The 17,899-nt window shown below is 35.2% G+C and overlaps 1 protein-coding gene across 2 annotated transcripts; it reads right to left on the bottom strand.

Annotated features, from left to right (window-relative positions):
- Positions 1-706: 706 nt before the first annotated feature.
- On the bottom strand, positions 707-17,899 carry LOC144970316 (sperm-associated antigen 7 homolog). 2 transcript variants are annotated; one of them, XM_078909821.1, is made up of 8 exons: positions 17,812-17,899; positions 15,968-16,066; positions 10,533-10,600; positions 8,771-8,859; positions 4,641-4,725; positions 4,102-4,191; positions 2,457-2,607; positions 707-2,147 (listed from the first exon to the last, which is right to left on the bottom strand). In XM_078909821.1, the coding sequence occupies exons 1-8, from the start codon at positions 17,879-17,881 to the stop codon at positions 1,966-1,968; spliced, it is 834 nt and encodes a 277-aa protein (XP_078765947.1). In that variant the 5' UTR covers positions 17,882-17,899; the 3' UTR covers positions 707-1,965. The 2 variants fall into 2 exon arrangements, with proteins under 2 accessions (XP_078765947.1, XP_078765948.1); XM_078909822.1 differs by lacking the exon at positions 17,812-17,899 and adding an exon at positions 16,371-16,535 and having other exon boundaries at positions 1,802-2,147.

Raw genomic sequence — 17,899 nt, 5'->3', positions numbered from 1 at the left:
TATAAGTCTCATCCGGACACAAGCACAAAATCGGGTGGTTGGATGGGAGCATCACCCTTGAATCATATACCTATGATGTTCGCATGGGTGTACGATCCGATAGTGATGTCGTTTCTTCTTCTCTTTACTAGCCTATCCTGCTTCTTTGGTTTGTGATTGTATTTTTGACAGGGGATTTTTTTTTTTTCTGTAAATCTCCTGCCTGTTTGTTCTTGGTTATTTATAATTTAGCTTATGATATCTTTAGGTTATGATTTTGATTTACATTTGTACTATTTTTGTTAGATTGCTTGTTTTTTTGTTTCAGCGGTCTCTCATATAACCTCAATTGTGTTGGAAGAGACCTAAAGCAACAAACAAACAAAAAACAACAAAGAGGAATACACTCAAATGCTTACATTATACATTCAAAATAACATATAATAAGACATAACAGAGTGATGATTTACAAGGAAAAAAAATATCATCTCCCAAAACAACTATGCATTTGACTGTTTCCCTCCCAGCCAGGGCCAGGACAAAACCAAGTAATCTCATTCCAAGACAAAGACAGAAAGCATGTTGGAAAACAGATATAATGGGATAGAAGGCACAGTGTGTACCTCCCTGCCCACTATGGGAGGTCAGGAATCCCACCCAGATGATTTTCTTTGCTGCAAGGTTGTGTGAAGAATTGGAGGGAACAAATTATAAAGCATTTAAAAAGTTTCTGTTGCCATAGTGCGCATTATTTTTTTATTTCTGATGTGGGGACTTGGGCTTTTATTAATGGGCCATTATAAGAGTTACGGTACTGTGGTAATTGTAAATAAATCAAAGGGTGCATTCTTTGATTTTTTCTATTTGATTTCTTTACTTTGGGGCAGGAGTTCCATGACACTGGACAAAAATTTAAATTTGAAAGCAAGAATGAATGTGTATACATTCCAAATACCTGGAAAAAAATATCTCTTAAAAATATTTTTAAAAAAGAACTTTACACATGACTGCATCCCTCTAAGCTACGGATCCCCGCCAGGCCCAGAAAAAAAAAACTGAGCAATTTCAATCCAGAACAAAAAAACCCCAAAAATATATAGGGGGAAAGAAGATACAACAAAAGTGACCTCTCCACCCACTTTGCCATGGGAATTCAGAAGACTCCACCCAATTTTACTGACATCTTTTGCTAATTTGATGTTACTTCCCTTGAAATATCAACTATTAAATAACAAAATCCGTAGGTCCCTGAGACATTTTGTATCTAGATACACTGAATAGTCATGAAGCATTACAGGGTAAATTAGTCTTAATAAATATTACCATATTACCATATCATTCACAATACGGGATACAAGGCAATGTCTGGATGCATAATCATTATTATAATGACATAATATGAATAGCTTGTCATTTTCTTTAATTACTTAAGTTGTGCTGGTGTGGTACTAATGGCTGTAAAGACTGTGCCTTGGTAGACATGGACATGAGGTAGCATAGAAAAAAAAATCTTATCCATTTTTTATCATAGGTAAAAAATGTTTTGTTATTTCACCTTCTACCATTATTTTATCATAAGTAACAAAAGTTTGTTAGTTTAGCTTCTTTGGATTTCTTTCATTAAAAAATTGCATTACTGAAACCGAGATATCTAAATCGTGGAACTGATTTCAAATACATATATATCTATATACGAGAAAGACTGGAGCCCAAATGAGAAAGAAAAATATGAGCATGTTTTCAAAAGTCAGACTGAGAGTTTTCAATAATTTTGATACTTGATTAAAATAATTCAACCTAAAAAAAAAACAAAATTCCAACATATTTTAAACCATTTTAATCAAGATGCTAAAGTAAGTGTTATATTCTAATAACAACTGATTAACAAAACGTATTTACAGTTTGATAGATACTCTATTGAATTACTTTAAGTTTTTACATAAATTACACAAAATGCTTCTACCTAAACTTTTGTATACAATCTTGTCATGAAGATGATGACCCGTCAACAGGGTCACCATGAGATGACTGCTGGTGAGACGATGACGGTGATGAGGCTTGATCTTCTGATGACAAGGCAGGGCCATCCACTTTTTGTTTCTTCCTTGCTTTGGAATCTGCCATGACTTGCTCTATGGTGCGAAGGTCACGTTTATTTGTACTCGGAACTGGACAGAGAAAAAGAGCCCAATATTAGTTCATGCTGATACTCAACTGATAGAAGCTGTGGACTACAAAAAGTAATTCACAAAAATGTACATGGGCCTTATAAATCTGAAGGTCAAAGGCTTATTTGTAATCAATGTTTACTTTTTTTTTCTGGGGGTGGGGGTGAAGGGGTTCATTTTTGTTGGGTTTGTTTTTTTTGTTGAAAACATATACGAGAATCATCTTTACATATTTTTATTCAATGCCGTTTCAATCATTCTTAGCTCTTTATTGGGGGTATTTTAAGATTCAAATTCCAATTATCCTACCAATGCCATAAGAAGTATTTGATGTCATCTCCTTTGCTGCGTCCTTGGCTGCCTCATCCCCTATCAGATGCTTATACTTGTCTCTGTAGTTGGATGCTGGCAGTTCTTTAGTGCTTGCCAGCCTTTCTTTGTCTTCTTGATCTTGAAGCTCCTGGTGAAGAAAAAGTTTCAAAGTTTTAGGACGATGCCCTAGTCAGCACAATAATAGATTTTGAAAAGGCATATCATCCATTTCAAATTCTGTCTTCAAACAACCTAAATGAAACCTGACAATAATTGCCTCATGGGATAATAAAGATTATTATTATTATTATTATTATTATTATTATTATTATTCTTATTATTATTATTATTATTATAGGACTATTTCAAACAGAAGGGGGTCCCGATAGCTTAGTTGGTAGAGCACTTGCTTCACACAAAACATGGACCAAGATCAATCTCGGGTGTAGTCGAGATTTTTTTGGACTACTGTCCACCCAGCAGGGATTGGGTAGCTGTGTCGGTTAAATCTGGCAGAAAGTGCGTTGCGATGGACTAAGTCATATCAAAAGGATAACAAGCAATTGTTATTGTCTGTTTCAAACCAGAATAAACTCTGTCACCATCAGCCTAATGGTTCTGAAGGACTACATCTATATCAAACAGATGCTTTTAAACAAAGGGTCTTGATAATGATCCTGAGTCAAATTCACTTAATCGGGAGTTTAAACAAGCCACTGACCTGGATGGTGTCTAACAGTGCCCGATTTATTGAGGGTGGATCAAATAATTGAGTTCTGTTACTGACAGTAATTCTTATCATTTGAAGAACAAAAAAGCTATGTGTTATTTTATTTCATTTCTATTCAAAATTAATCAACGATTTTAGCAAATATTTCTTAAAGAATTGTTAGTACAGATTTACACAACCAAGATGGTAATTATTAATTGCTTTTTCAAATGTAATCATTGATTCGCAAATTGCAGCAGTCTTAGTTTCCACCAAAGTGTGAGGCTGATTAATGCAATATGCATAAAGGTTAGATATCAGTATCTATATATATGTATATATAGTAGACAGAATGTAATATTTATGCATCTATTTATTTGGATATAAAAAACACTTCACAGTATCGGGTAAGATAAATTCAAAATGTTAAGAAGGGCATGGCGATTTAGCATGATGATTTAATTTGTCTTTGTACTTATAAACAAAGCACATTAACGTCCTTTTTTATATTACAAATATCGGTTTGTAGTTAAAAGGAATTAATCAAGTGAACGACTCAAGTTTAAAGTCTGCCATCATCACTGGGATAACTACTTATATCATAGCAACCTCTATAATTACAATATTAATTGCAAAGCCCTCTAAGTGATATTTTAGAATCTAGAATAAAGTGGTAACTGAGGTAAACCTAACACTCCTTGTGTGACGGATATGTCTAATGTACAAATTAAGTGCTTGTCAGTGTGCTTAACCATCGAAAATACAGTTAATTTTAAATGTTTTTTAAAAAGTAATTTTTCAAATTTGTAGTCTAAAAGTTAGCACCTTTAATTTGCAGAAAATTTTTTTTTCAGTGCTTTGCAGATCTGCAATATATCATTAAAAAACAAAAAACAATGTCAAACAACATCAAAATAGCAGACGACTCAACACCTTTTGTTTTGCAAGTTCCTTAGCTTTCTCTGGGTCCCATTTCTCGCCTCTCCTATAAGCTGAAAGTTCCTCATCTGTTGGGGCAAATTCCTGGAGTATAAAAAAGAATGACAATATTATATTCTATACAACAAGCAAAACAAGTCATGTTTCTTGTACAGTGGAAATCTGCTGCAACAGGCATTGTAAAAGCAAACTAGAGTCCCCATTAAATAAGACATTCAAGAGAAATCAGTGGAATCTGGAATTATAGAAGTACTTAATAATGAAGTATTGAAATGTAAACTTCAATTTATAAACAAAGACAGGTGCTGTGGACATATCCTGAACAAGCGGTCGACAAGGTCCATAACATCTCTAGGGAGGCTGCCATGAGACCAGCTAACAACGAAAACAGCAAAACAAACAGACCCATCCTCGTCATCACAAGTCACCCACACATCAAAATTAAAAAAAAAAACTATCATCACATTCTCCAGGAGCAGATATAATCTCCCAAATAAAGAAAACTAACAAAAAAAAAACTTTAGTACTCAAACCTTTTTCCACATCATCACATATCTGTCTTCTTCCTCTAGTCCAAATGAAAACGAGGTCAGACCAGCAACCTCTGCCACATCATGTCTAGAAATGTTTCCAGAACGAAAGAAAACAAACAAAAAATGAATACTAGTAAAAGTGATACTAAGCTGCCAGAAGTTGTGGACTGTAAAAAGTAATAAACAAAAAGGAAAAAAAAAAAAAGAACAAAATCCCAAAACCGGAACGTTTCAGGCTCAATATCCTTCTTCAGCCAACAACAAGAGCAATAAAAACATAAATATATCACTTAAATACCAGATAGACTGAAGAGAAATATTTGGCATGTCCTTTCTGCATAATATAGTAAGATCTAGGAATGAATAATAACCTAAAAAATGAATATCACAACATACTTGAACTTATCTCTGTAAAATCTGAATGAAATAAAAAAAATTACAAAACATAATTAGAAAGATAAAAATATCTGAAAAAAAATATTAAGGAATGGTATTTGAGTTTTTTAAAGTTAAAAAAAAAAATATTTGTTTTGGTTGCATTAAGTGCATAGAAAGGATTTGGTTGTTAAGGAATTATATATTATTTTTAATACTTTATCAAGATGATACGGCAGTCAAAAGATTATAGATCTTATGTCAGGCACTACAAAGCACCTACCCAAGAATAATTGAGACAATCATAACAAGGAATAGAAAAAGATTCCAAGATTTCTATGTCAGTTTTTAAAACCTGAGACCACCAGATGGTTCCATCTAGACACATGCACAGGATCACTACCAAGAGGGACACCCTTTAATTATATAAATAAATAAATAAATATATATATAAATAAATAAATAAACACCATATCATTATAACAAAAAGAGTCTTCTTCTTCTTCTTCTTTCCCATCATGATGTCTTTATGGCTGAAAGTCAAATAAAGTGAGTGCTTCCCTTTCTGCAAAGAATCTCAGCAGGTGCCAAGACAAAATCAAGCAATCCCATTCAATGACTATAGAGGGCTTCATGGAATGAAAAACACATATATAGCCAGCCAAAAGTCTCCATCCCACCATTAACTAGTGGTAAAATTTTGCTGCATTTCCATAATTAATTTCTGAGCCCTGTGAAGGGTGGCTTGGAAAAAACCATAATGCATAACACAAACCACATATAAAATTTAAGATAGTAAGCAGGTGCTGTGTATGTTAATATAAATTGGAGTATGTGAAAGATCAGTACACAGTTTGAATGAAAGAAATTTTTCTTGTAGCATGCGGTACTGGACAGTGCCGTCCAAACCAGATTTAAAGAATTTTTGTCAGACGGTGGGACTGTTTGAACCTATTAGAGGAGTTAAATCTAAGGCAGGTGGTATTGGGCCAAAAGCGACCAACCAATTGATGCTCCTTTAAATAAAATACTTGCAAAAGTTCTTGCAAAAACAATCTAATAAACAAAAATGAATATAATAGCTTCTAAAAAGAACAAAATACCAAAGGCTGATCACATCAGGCTCAAAACCCTTCTTCAGTCAACAACACAAAACTATAAAAATAACCTGCCTGATAATCTTTTAAAGAAACTACAGACTTTACAAAACGAATTTAAAAAAAAAAAAAAAAAAAGAGAACTCATAGTTACGTTTTATGAACTTCACTGGTTGCCTATTAAAGCTAGAATTACTATAAAATTCAATGCTATGTTTCAACTCTAAAAACGATTGCTCACCTTTCTATCTGAAGGATTTTATTCATGATTACATCCCATCTCGTAATATAAGATCGTGTGACCAGCATCTTTTGCACACCAGAAAAAAAGGGGTAACACAAATTAAAAGACAGAACCCTATATAGCGCAGTTCCAACAGTGTGGAATTCTCTGCCATTTAATCTGCGCTCTAGCTTTGCTAATTCTGAAGCCGTTTTTGAAAGAAATTTAAATAGTCATTTCTTTCTGTTATATTTAGATGATATGTAGAAAGCAATTGACCATTATATTTTTTTAAAAATACATTAAAGTTGAAAAATAATGGATGAGCAATCTTCATAATATACCATAGGTTAAATTACATAATTTTTGTAGTGTCACCTCAAAAATATGTTTACCCTAATTTACCTTTTTATAAATAATTCCATATTCTTATCTTTTAAATTTTATTGAAAATATGAAAGAGTGAATTTTTTATAATGTGTATTGCATGTCAGGTATATTGTGCACCTAGAGTTATATTGTATGGGACAAGCGCTATATAAATTACATTATCAATATTATTATTAATAATATTATTAGTAGTAAACGTTTTCTACAGAGAATTGGTAGAACTGATCACATCTCTGGTAGTCCTGGCAGCAACCTAGAAAAAGAAAACAGAAATATGAGGAAAGCAGACATAGCATGAGTGACCTCTCCACTCAATATGGGAGACCCAAAGACCCCATCCCAGGGCTTTATTTTCTGACCAAAACAGTTCATCCAATTGTAGCTGTCAGGCAAACAAATTGAACAAATGGAGGAGATTGAAGTTACAGAACGAGGCGTACTAAAAGGGTTGCAAAACTTGAATGAAAATATAGCAACAGGACTGGATAGACTGTCTGTAAAGTGCATCAAGACGTTTGAAAATAATTAGACACTCTTGTTCCAGACATCCTTGGGCCATGGAAAAATTCCAAATGACTGGAAATATGTGCAAATAACACCAATCTCTACAAAGGGAGAAAGGACCAACCCTGAAAACTACAGACCTGTGTCCCTTATGTCATTATTATGCAAATACTAGAACATATAATTCACATTACCATGAAGCAGTTTGAACAAAACAAGATTCTGACTGGCTTGCATCATGGCTTTCGGAGATATTACAACTTGCACAGACTTCGTAAACACCTTAAATTCAGAGGGCCAAACTTATGCAATCCTACTCGATTTTAGCAAGGCATACGACAAGGTTCATCACAAAAAGCCTATTGAAAAAACTCAACACTGTGGAATTTCAGGCAATTTATACTCATGGGTTGAATCATTTCTCACCAGCTGCACACAGAAAGTAATGGTTGAAAACAAAATGTCATCACCAATGCCAGTGGTTCAGGAGTATCACAAGGGACAGTACTTGGAAGGGTACTTTTTCTTGTTTATATCAACAATATGCTAGAACAAATATCCTCAGGTTAAAAGATTTGGTTGTTTGCCGATGACAGTTTATTATACATACAAATAAAATCAGAGAAAGACGGAATCATTCTACAACAGGACCCCGCAAACCTGCAAGAATGGGAAAGTGAACGGAAAATGGAGTTCCATTCCAAAAATGTCAAGTCATCCAAAAAACCAACAAAAAGACCACACAATCCACAATGAAAAATTTAAACTGAAAGAAAGGCTGATTACCTGGGCATAACAATAGACGACAAGTTAAGATGGAACCCACATATTGAAATATATACAACAAAGCCGATAACGTCCTTAGCTTTCTACGTCAGAACCTATCATCATGCCCCGCAAAAGTGAAAGAAAAGTGTTAAAAAGTATCTTTAAGACCTGTTTTGGAATACAGCAGCAGCATATGGGACCCGATTACATCAACATCGATCAATAAGATAGAAATGATTCAAAGAAGGGCCTCTTGATTTATCTGTAATAACTACAACTGACAACACAGTGTAAAAGACATGATGGCACATTAAACTGGACCCCTGTTATTGAAAGGAAAAAGACACAAAAGCTGAATATCTTGTTCAAGGGCCGACAGGGACCACCACCACCCCTATTAAAACACTGAAAAACCACGGAAGAAAAGAAAATGCATATACACTGCCATCTTCCAAAATTAACGCACACAAACAGTCGTTCTTCCCCAGTACTATTCACGCAAGGAACAGCATCCCTGAAAATGTCACAGCAACCAATAATCTGACAATATTCCATAGTTAAATAAAATGCGACCAGTTTAAAACCAATAAATAGATAGTACATCAACGCTATCCCACCACACCTAGTTGCATCAATCTTCATCACATGAAGCTACAACTATTTTGGATTGGATTGGATATAGATATCATATAAACCCATTTTCAAATCTGTTATAAATGGTCACAATAGAAATTATTGCATCAAAAGTTTCTTCATCTCATTTTAATACTTACACAATTGATCTAAGCACTTTGTCCATCGGCTCTAGACCCAACTTTTCCAATTTTCCATCTTTAATGAAGTCGTGGATCTTCTTTTGAATCTGAAAATGGAATAAGATGTATGATATGAAAAAAAATTACCAGCAAAGATAATAATAATAATAAGAAGAAGGGGAAGAAGAAGAAGTAAAAGAATATTTTCCCTCTATAGCACCTCCTGTCAAAACTTCTAAGCGCTTTACATCACATACTTTTTTTCAAGTGGTTTCACAGTTTCACTCAAACACACATACACACACACACACACACACACGCACAAGTGCGCAAACACACACACACATACATACACACACACACTCGCACAGATATCAGTAAAGGTGTTCAATGGGAATGGGCAGGCACACACAAAAATGTTATGAAACAGTAATGTTAGAATTCAGAAAACGTGTGAGCAGGCACTTATATTATATCAATTATGAGAAATATACGATATAGAGAAGTGCCAGATGAAAATAAAGATCACAGTGTCAGGAGTCAAACATGGGATCAAATTGATGATACCCTCTGTCTAGCTGAGAGAGAGAGAGAGAGAGAGAGAGAGAGAGAGAGAGAGAGAGAGAGAGAGAGAGAGAGAGAGAGAGAGAGAGAGAGAGAGAGAGCTCGGCAAGCAATCGTAATAGCCACTAAGTTATCCAGCTGTCCTGACTTTCCACTAACCAAGCACTTATATTTCAGTTTTACTATGATGCAGTATACCATCCCATTGATAAAACTGTTTGAATTTTGTCTCTAGGCTATAAAGAAGCAGAGTTAATCAATTTTTTATACCTCGAAAACACCCCCAAAATTACCATAGGAATCAGCCTGAAACTGGGCTCCAGCTGAGTGAAAAAGCGAAAGGGGATTCCCCTGAAACACTGTGACGTCACGAGGCTAAAAGCCAATTAACGACGTTGACCACGGCAGTCCAAGCTGAAATGGCGTTACTTTGGTAGATTTTGAAATGAGTGTGATTTTATGGAACGCTCAAAGGGTATCAGGGAAGCAGTTTTGATAGCTGAAAATGGTATCATTGGAAAGGAAAATGGTTGAATCTTATGATTATTTATGTTTCAAAGGGAATTTTTTCATGATTGATGATCCACGGCTTGATTTTCTTGCCCACTAAAATGAAGCTATCTTTCCATTACAATATCTTCTAAATCAATTTAAGGAGGGAAATGGTAATTGTACCAAATGATAGAGCGTTCAGTGCCCTTTATTTTGGTGTAAAATTTATCAAATTCTGTAAATAAACACCAAGATATCTCAATTTAAGTCATGGTTTTAGCATCCAGCTCACAAACGATAACTGGCTGTCACACAGGTGAATGGGAGAACTGTGACACAGATTTAGCCCATCATTTAAGTGCCTACTTAACACGGGTTATGGCACCTTGTTATAGACTATTGAAGATTTTTACCATGAGTATTACGCTGGAATCTTCCAGAAAAGAGGAAAAGAAAAGGGACCTAAAGCAGCTGGATGCTGGACTGTAAAGTGGCACTAAGGCACCGAGGAATAAGCTGGGTGAAATTGGAGAAGCAAAATAGTATATATGGCCTAACCTTCAATAGGTTATAGGCATAAGTCATTATGTCCCAGTACTGAATTCAGGTGTAACAGCACTTCAAATTCCAGGTCTGTCTTGAATTAATTAACAAAATTTTGTTTTTTTAAAAACAAAGAACACTATATCGGGCCCTTAATTATTTTTGTCATTTCTAAGTTTACCTCTTTGCGAAATTTTTCAAGTCGTGCCTTTTCTGCTTCCTGTTGCTTTTCAATTAGAGCTTTTTGTGCTGTAGAAAAAAAAATGCAAATTAATGGACATAAGACAAACTTATCTAATGAAAGGGTCATTAAAAATTTTTTATTTTTTTATTTTTAAAGTGATTGATTGAATCTTTTTTTCCTAATATCTGGAGACTTTCAACCATTTTCTTTAACAGAAGCTCAAACTCAGAAAAAGTTCAATTAAAAAAAAAACAACTATAAATAGTTCGAATTCAACAATTGTCATAATTAACCATTTTAAAATCAAAACGGACAACATGAGATTTGCCATTAGAGGGTACCAGGTAATAAGGCATGATAGAAAGGATCACAAAGGAGGCGTGATGACATTAGTAAAAAACGACTACCCCACCGCAGGCATAAAGATTGATACACAAGAGCGATCAGAAATACAGCAAATTAAAGTATGTATCGGAAAGAAAGAACTCCTGATTTTTAACTGCTATTGCCCACCAAACAAAGAGCTTCATTTAGACAAGATAAAAATCCAGGAAGAAAGACGTCTGGTACTAGGGGACTTTAACAGTCACTCTCAAAGCTGGGGATATGGAGATATGGACAAACGTGGTGAAACAGTAGAAAACTGGCAAATTGAAACAAAACTTCAACTATTGTATGACGATGAAGATGAGGACACATATTTCTCAAGAGCGTGGAAAACCACATCTACCCCAGATCTTACGTTTGCCACAGATGATATAGCAAAGACGATAAATAGAACAGTACAGCCCCAACTGGGTGGTAGCGACCATAGGCCAATCATCACAAACCTATATCATCAAAATGTAAACAAAACACAAACTATCCCAAGATGGAACTACAAAAGAGCAAAATGGGAAAGCTTTGAACAACTTACAGACAGCCACTGCAAAAACATAAACTGTAAAACCAAGAATGTCAACAAAAGTGCAAAAGAACTGACAAAGGCCATCCTAAAAGCAGCAAAAGAAAGTATCCCAAGGGGAGCAAGAAAAAATTATATACCACTCTGGACAGACGATCTTAATCAGTTAAGTAATGAAGTATCGGAAACAAGAGAAAAGGCTGAAGGAGACCCCTGTGATGACAATATTGCAGCGTATAAAGAGGCAGAAGCTACCTTTAAAAATGAAATGGCAATGACATCCAAAATGGCATGGAAAGAAAAAACGCATAGCCTTAACTTCGAAAAAGATGGAAATAAACTTTAGAAACTTACAAAAGCCCTAAATAGAGAACCGAATCACTACGCCCCTCCCGCTTTGGAAAAAGAAGGAGAACTTGTCAGTCCACAACAAGCTGCAGACCTATTCATGGAGCAGTTCAAAAAAATTAGTGACAACACAATAGAAAAAGAAATGAAGAAAAGAGTTAAAAAAGAATGCAGAAAACAAAAAAAGGAACTCAAGGAAGCCATAGATGAAGTAATGACAAAGAAGCTAACTATGGAAGAACTAGAAAGCTCTCTCAAAGTGTTAAAAACAAAGAAATCGCCAGGCCCAGACGAAGTAACAAATGAGATGCTTATCCATCTTGGAAAGACAGCGAAAAAGAAACTATTACAACTCTACAACAGCACTTGGAAAACTGGTAAAATACCAGATATATGGAAAAAGGCTTTTATTGTCCCAATTAAGAAAGAAGGAAAACAAGCAAATGAAGCCGCAAATTACCGACCTATAAGTCTTACAAGCTGCATGTGCAAGCTGGTAGAAAGAATTATCAACTCCAGACTGATGTGGTATCTTGAAAACTATAATGTGCTTATAAATGAACAAGCTGGTTTCAAAGACACAGGAGTACTGAAAATCAAGTAACCTACATATCCCAAGAAATAGAAGACTCGTTTCAGGATGGAAAGAAAAAAGTTGTGGTATGGGTGGACTTTGAAAAAGCATTCGACAAAGTGTGGAAAAAAGGTCTGGTATATAAACTACAAAAATCAAAAGTATCCCATAACATGCTCAACTGGATACAAAACGACCTAAAAACAAGAAAGGCAAGAGTAACAACACAAGGTCACAAAAGTAGAGAAGCAAAACTAAAACATGGAGTCCCACAAGGTGGAGTACTATCACCGACACTATTTCTTCTCTATGTAAATGATATAAGAGAAACACTATGTCGAGGAGTGAAAATGTCGATGTACGCAGATGACCTAGCTCTGATTAGCTCTGACCAAAACTTAATCAAGGCACAACACAGGATGCAAATCACACTGGATAATATCAAAGAATGGACTGACAACTGGGCGATGAAAATAAATGCAGTGAAGACAAAGTTCACAATATTTAGCCTCTCCCCAAAAGATGAAAAAGCAAAGCTGCATATTGAAGACCATGAATTGGAAAAAGACGACGCACCAAAATACCTAGGAGTCCATTTTGACCCAAGACTAACATGGAAAAATCAAATCAGCAACAGTCAGAAAGTTGGGGTAAAGCGAACACAACTCTTGAAAAAACTAGCTGGAACAACTTGGGGAGCTAGCTCCGATATACTGAAACAAACTTACACAGGATATGTGAGACCAGCACTAGAATACGGGATATCTGCATGGGGAAACTGCTCCAAAACTCAAATGGAAAAACTGGACAAAGTGCAAAACAGCAACATGAGGATAATAAGTGGAGGAATGAAATCGACACCGATACATGCAATGGAAACCATAACAAGACTTACATCTCTATCAGAAAGAAGGGAATCAAAAATTTTGAAACAATACACAGACGTGAAAACAATGACAGATCAGCCTCTTCACGCTAGAGCGCAACAAAAGAAAACTAGGCGGCTGAAAAGATCACACTTTATTGAAAGAGCCCAGCAAATTGAAAAAGATCACGAACCTGACGAAGTAATGACCCAAAAATGCAAAGCAAATATCAGAGTACCAATTTGGAAAAGGCAAAATCACTTGAAAATCAAGACTTCCGTTGGTGACATTTCAACAAAACAAAAACACGGCGAAGAAATCAAGAAGTCTGTACAGAAGTGCATAGATCAAAACTACCCTGAAAAAAAATGGACAAGAATCTATACAGATGGTTCATGCAATAAAGAACACACGTGCGGAGGCCTGGGAGTGCACATCGAGCACACAAATGGTCAACAAAAGGAGATCAGCAAACCGACTGGTACTCGCACTTCAATCTACAAGTCAGAGGCAGATGCAATCCATGAAGCTGTTAAGCAAATCCTCTCAGAAAATGAAAAACCAAGACACATAGTGATTTTAACAGATGCTAAGAAAATTCTGGAGGATATAATGATGTCCTTTGCGGATGATATAGACGCCTTGGTGGAAGACCTCATGAAGCTAAGCAAGTTTACCAACATTGTACTGCAGTGGATTCCAGGACACTGTGGGATACTTGGAAATCAGATCGCTGACCAACTGGCAAAGGCAGGCAGTCGCATGCAGCAACCCTCCCCAACGTACTCAACAGGAGAAATTAACAAAATGGCCAAATTTATCCAGTCTCAGAGATGGAGAGAGAAGCACCCAGAATACAACATGAATGACCCAATCAAGGTGCTCGACAGAAAGGAACAGGTCATCATCTTCAGACTGAGAACTGGACACAACCAGTTAAAGGAACATATGTGGAGGATGTCCAGAGCAGGTGCCTCAGGACAATGTGACTGCGGACTTGAAAATGAAAATGGACATCATGTCCTAATGGAATGTCCAAGGTACAACCAGTTGAGAAGGACCTTCTGGCCTGACCCAACCCCATACACAAAGAAGCTGTACGGCAGTGAGGACGACCTCAGGACCACTGTGGGCTTCATTCACCAGACCGGACTGACCATGTGACGTGATGGGAACGAAGAAGAAGAAGAAGAAGAAATCAAAATAACATGATAACAAATATCTGAAGCAAACATAGGCTGAAAAATTTGGTGGTGTGGACGCAATCATCGAAATCCTAGTCACAAATCCACATATTATACCTAGTATTGTTTCCTTTTAAAAAAAAATCAAATATAAATATGAACAATTATATTGCACATTCCACAAATTCACCACAAAAATGTACATTGTGTGGAACATGGGGGAAATAAACTACGGGAGAGAGCACTCAGCCTGCTCATTACTCAGTCAGTGATAAGTTATCACTCGCCGAGCGACGAGGCGGCTGAGACAGACTTGTGCCACGCACGGCACTATCATCATGAAAAAAAATTACATGTTGGAGAGAGAGAGCCTAGTTTATTAGTAGTTAGTATGTAGGAGGAAGAAGGATTAACTGCAATAAATACTTCATTTTAATCCCAAAAAAATGATAGATAGATTAAATTAAAACTGATCATTATTCAGGTTATCCAGTTTAAGATTTATTCTTAGTATTCATTAATTCTTTCTCAGAGATATCAATCATTTCTCTCTTTTATTTACTTGTATATTAATATTTTCAAGACACAAACTCACACACCAGCTCCACACATACACAATATACATAATACTACTACTACTACTACTACTACTACTACTACTACTACTACTACTACTACTACTACTACTACTACTACTACTACTACTACTACTACTACTACTACTACTACTAATAATAATAATAATAATAATAATAATAATAATAATAATAATAATAATAATAATAATAATAATAATAATAATAATAATAATATTTTAGTATTATCATCACCGTTATCTTTATTATCACCATCATCATCAGCACTGTTATTGTTTTTCTTATTATCAGCATCATTATTATTATTATTATAAGTATTCCTGTTATTGTATTAATAATGATAATGATGATGATGATGATGATGATGATGATGATGATGATGATGATGATGACAATCCAAGAAATATCATCCTCATCATCATCTTCATCACCACCACCACCATCATCATCCTCATCATCATCATCATCATCATCATCATCATTATCGTTATCATTATTTCATTTATATGTCCATTGACAATACAGTTGAAAACAAATTACTTGGAATGAAAATACTAAATAAAAACTTCTGGCTTTTATTTGGTACAAACAGGAATAATAAAGAAGAGGAGTTCAGTGCTTTATATAAGTAACGTATTGGAAGGTATGGAAGTGTCACTTCTGCACAATATGCAGAAGAGAAGGGCAGGTGAATGCACACATAGTACGTTTGCCATTAGCCATGAATTCCATGGCAATATCACTTTCAATTTGGCACATCTCAAGAGCTGAGTGCCCTCTCCTGTATTTCGTGACTCCATGGTGTGGAATGACTAAATATCATTTCTTGATTCTACTTGTACAATCTCACCACTGACTCAATTTTCAAGACTCATATAAAGTTATGAATCATCCATAATTTTGGGCCCCCTTCTTAGTTTTCTTTCTCTTCAGATGGTAATGGCTTTATATTAATCTTACCTTTGGCTTTCTTTCTTTGCTCTTGGTCGCCAATTGACGGAGGCTTTTCCATTGAACCAAGAATACTTCCCAGCAAATCAGCCATGATTTTATTATATTCTTGGAAATTGAAAAAAAAAATGCTTATCAATCAATGTTTTCTCACTTTATAGTAGTCTCTGGAGAAGGAGGATAACTGGCAACAATTTTATAAATAGAATTCTTTGAAGTCTAGACTTCTAAATAAGTCTCTATCCATTTATATAAATAAAACAGTTACTGATGAATGAGTTTTTAGTTTTGAAAGTCCGAATGAGGGACACAAATGTTAATTTTTTATTCTAGGTTGATGCAACCTTAAAAAGACAACTAAATCATTGGGTCAAGTCCTTATAAAATTTCAATTCAATAAAAAATATCGCACTTCCGAAAGCTCCTCGGTCTAGCATCTCTTTCAATTCGTATTTTCACCTTGGATCTTTTGTCAGGCGTTTATTTATTCAATTTGTCAATATATATAGTAGCATTTTAAAAACCCTAGAACAAGCCTTGTTAGATTAGTGAAAGGTTAAAATGTCCTAATATTATGACCATTGTTTTGGTTATCAACCGCCATTTTGTTTGTTGAAGTATTGAAAGGTAGGTGCAAAGCAGTCCTGGATTTTTTTTTCTATAGCTCGAGGTCTGAGGATCTTTTTTCTATTAGTTTTAGTTATAGGTCTTGGTAAAGGTGCTGGGGTGTTTGTTTCTCCTATTAGGGCTAGTTAGAGGTACTAGATAGTACTATCTAGGTTTTATTTTCTTCTTAGGGTTAGTGCAGGGAATATTTGGGTCGTTTCCCTTAGCACGAGTAGCTTTCAGAAGGCCTCCCTTTTTTTCATTAATAAATCCATTCATACATGAGGAAAGTCCTCTTCTTTTTTTTTTTTTAATTTAATCAAAATTTTATACAGACTTATCTCAGGGTTGTTGTCTTCAGAGCGTGCCTCACTATACAGTATTACTGTATACATATTGACAGTAATAATACTCAGTCGAAGTTTGGTTTACATTGGAAAAAGAAGAACAATGACAATGTGAAGAAAGAATAAGATTGGGAAGATTAGGAGGAGAAAGGAGAGGAGAGGAGGAGAGGAGGAGAAGAGAGAGAGGAGAGAAGAAGAAGAAGAAGAAGAAGAAGAAGAAGAAGAAGAAGAAGAAGAAGAAGAAGAAGAAGAAGAAGAAGAAGAAGAAGAAGAAGAAGAAGAAGAAGAAGAAGAAGAAGAAGAAGAAGAAGAAGAAGAAGAAGAAGAAGAAGAAGAAGAAGAAGAAGAAGAAGAAGAAGAAGAAGAAGAAGAAGAAGAAGAAGAAGAAGAAGAAGAAGAAGAAGAAGAAGAAGAAGAAGAAGAAGAAGAAGAAGAAGAAGAAGAAGAAGAAGAAGAAGAAGAAGAAGAAGAAGAAGAAGAAGAAGAAGAAGAAGAAGAAGAAGAAGAAGAAGAAGAAGAAGAAGAAGAAGAAGAAGAAGAAGAAGAAGAAGAAGAAGAAGAAGAAGAAGAAGAAGAAGAAGAAGAAGAAGAAGAAGAAGAAGAAGAAAGAAGAAGAAGAAGAAGAAGAAGAAGAAGAAGAAGAAGAAGAAGAAGAAGAAGAAGAAGAAGAAGAAGAAGAAGAAGAAGAAGAAGAAGAAGAAGAAGAAGAAGAAGAAGAAGAAGAAGAAGAAGAAGAAGAAGAAGAAGAAGAAAGAAGTTAGTGGAGTAGAAGAGAGGGACAAAAGGAGATACAAAAAATTTTTAAAAGAAAAGAGGACGAGTTTATAAACTACTTTAACAAGCCTTTTCACTTCGTGGCCAAGTTAATGTCATAGAAAGCTTTAAAGATAAGAACCAAACCTTTAAAGTTGAAGAAATTGTTCAAGTTCTTAGTTTCTCTTTTATTGTCTGCTCGATTGTTGTCATACATGTGAATGAGGTGCAGGGT

Source organism: Berghia stephanieae, chromosome 4 (assembly GCF_034508935.2).
Source record: "Berghia stephanieae isolate SIO BIC M18660-M18661 chromosome 4, UCSD_Bste_1.3, whole genome shotgun sequence".
NCBI classification, from domain to species: Eukaryota; Metazoa; Mollusca; class Gastropoda; order Nudibranchia; family Aeolidiidae; genus Berghia; species Berghia stephanieae.
Note: the sequence above shows the minus strand (reverse complement) of the source record. Positions and strands in the feature narration are given on the sequence as shown.

Excerpts from the sequence above, each read along its gene's own strand:
- LOC144970316 (XM_078909821.1), bottom strand. The coding sequence starts at position 17,881 with ATGTATGACAACAATCGAGCAGACAATAAAAGAGAAACTAAGAACTTG. Across the intron at positions 10,601-15,967 it reads GCAAAGAAAGAAAGCCAAAG|CACAAAAAGCTCTAATTGAA; the intron begins GTAAGATTAATA and ends TTTTTTCTACAG. Across the intron at positions 4,726-8,770 it reads AAAGTGCTTAGATCAATTGT|ACATGATGTGGCAGAGGTTG; the intron begins GTAAGTATTAAA and ends AAACATTTCTAG.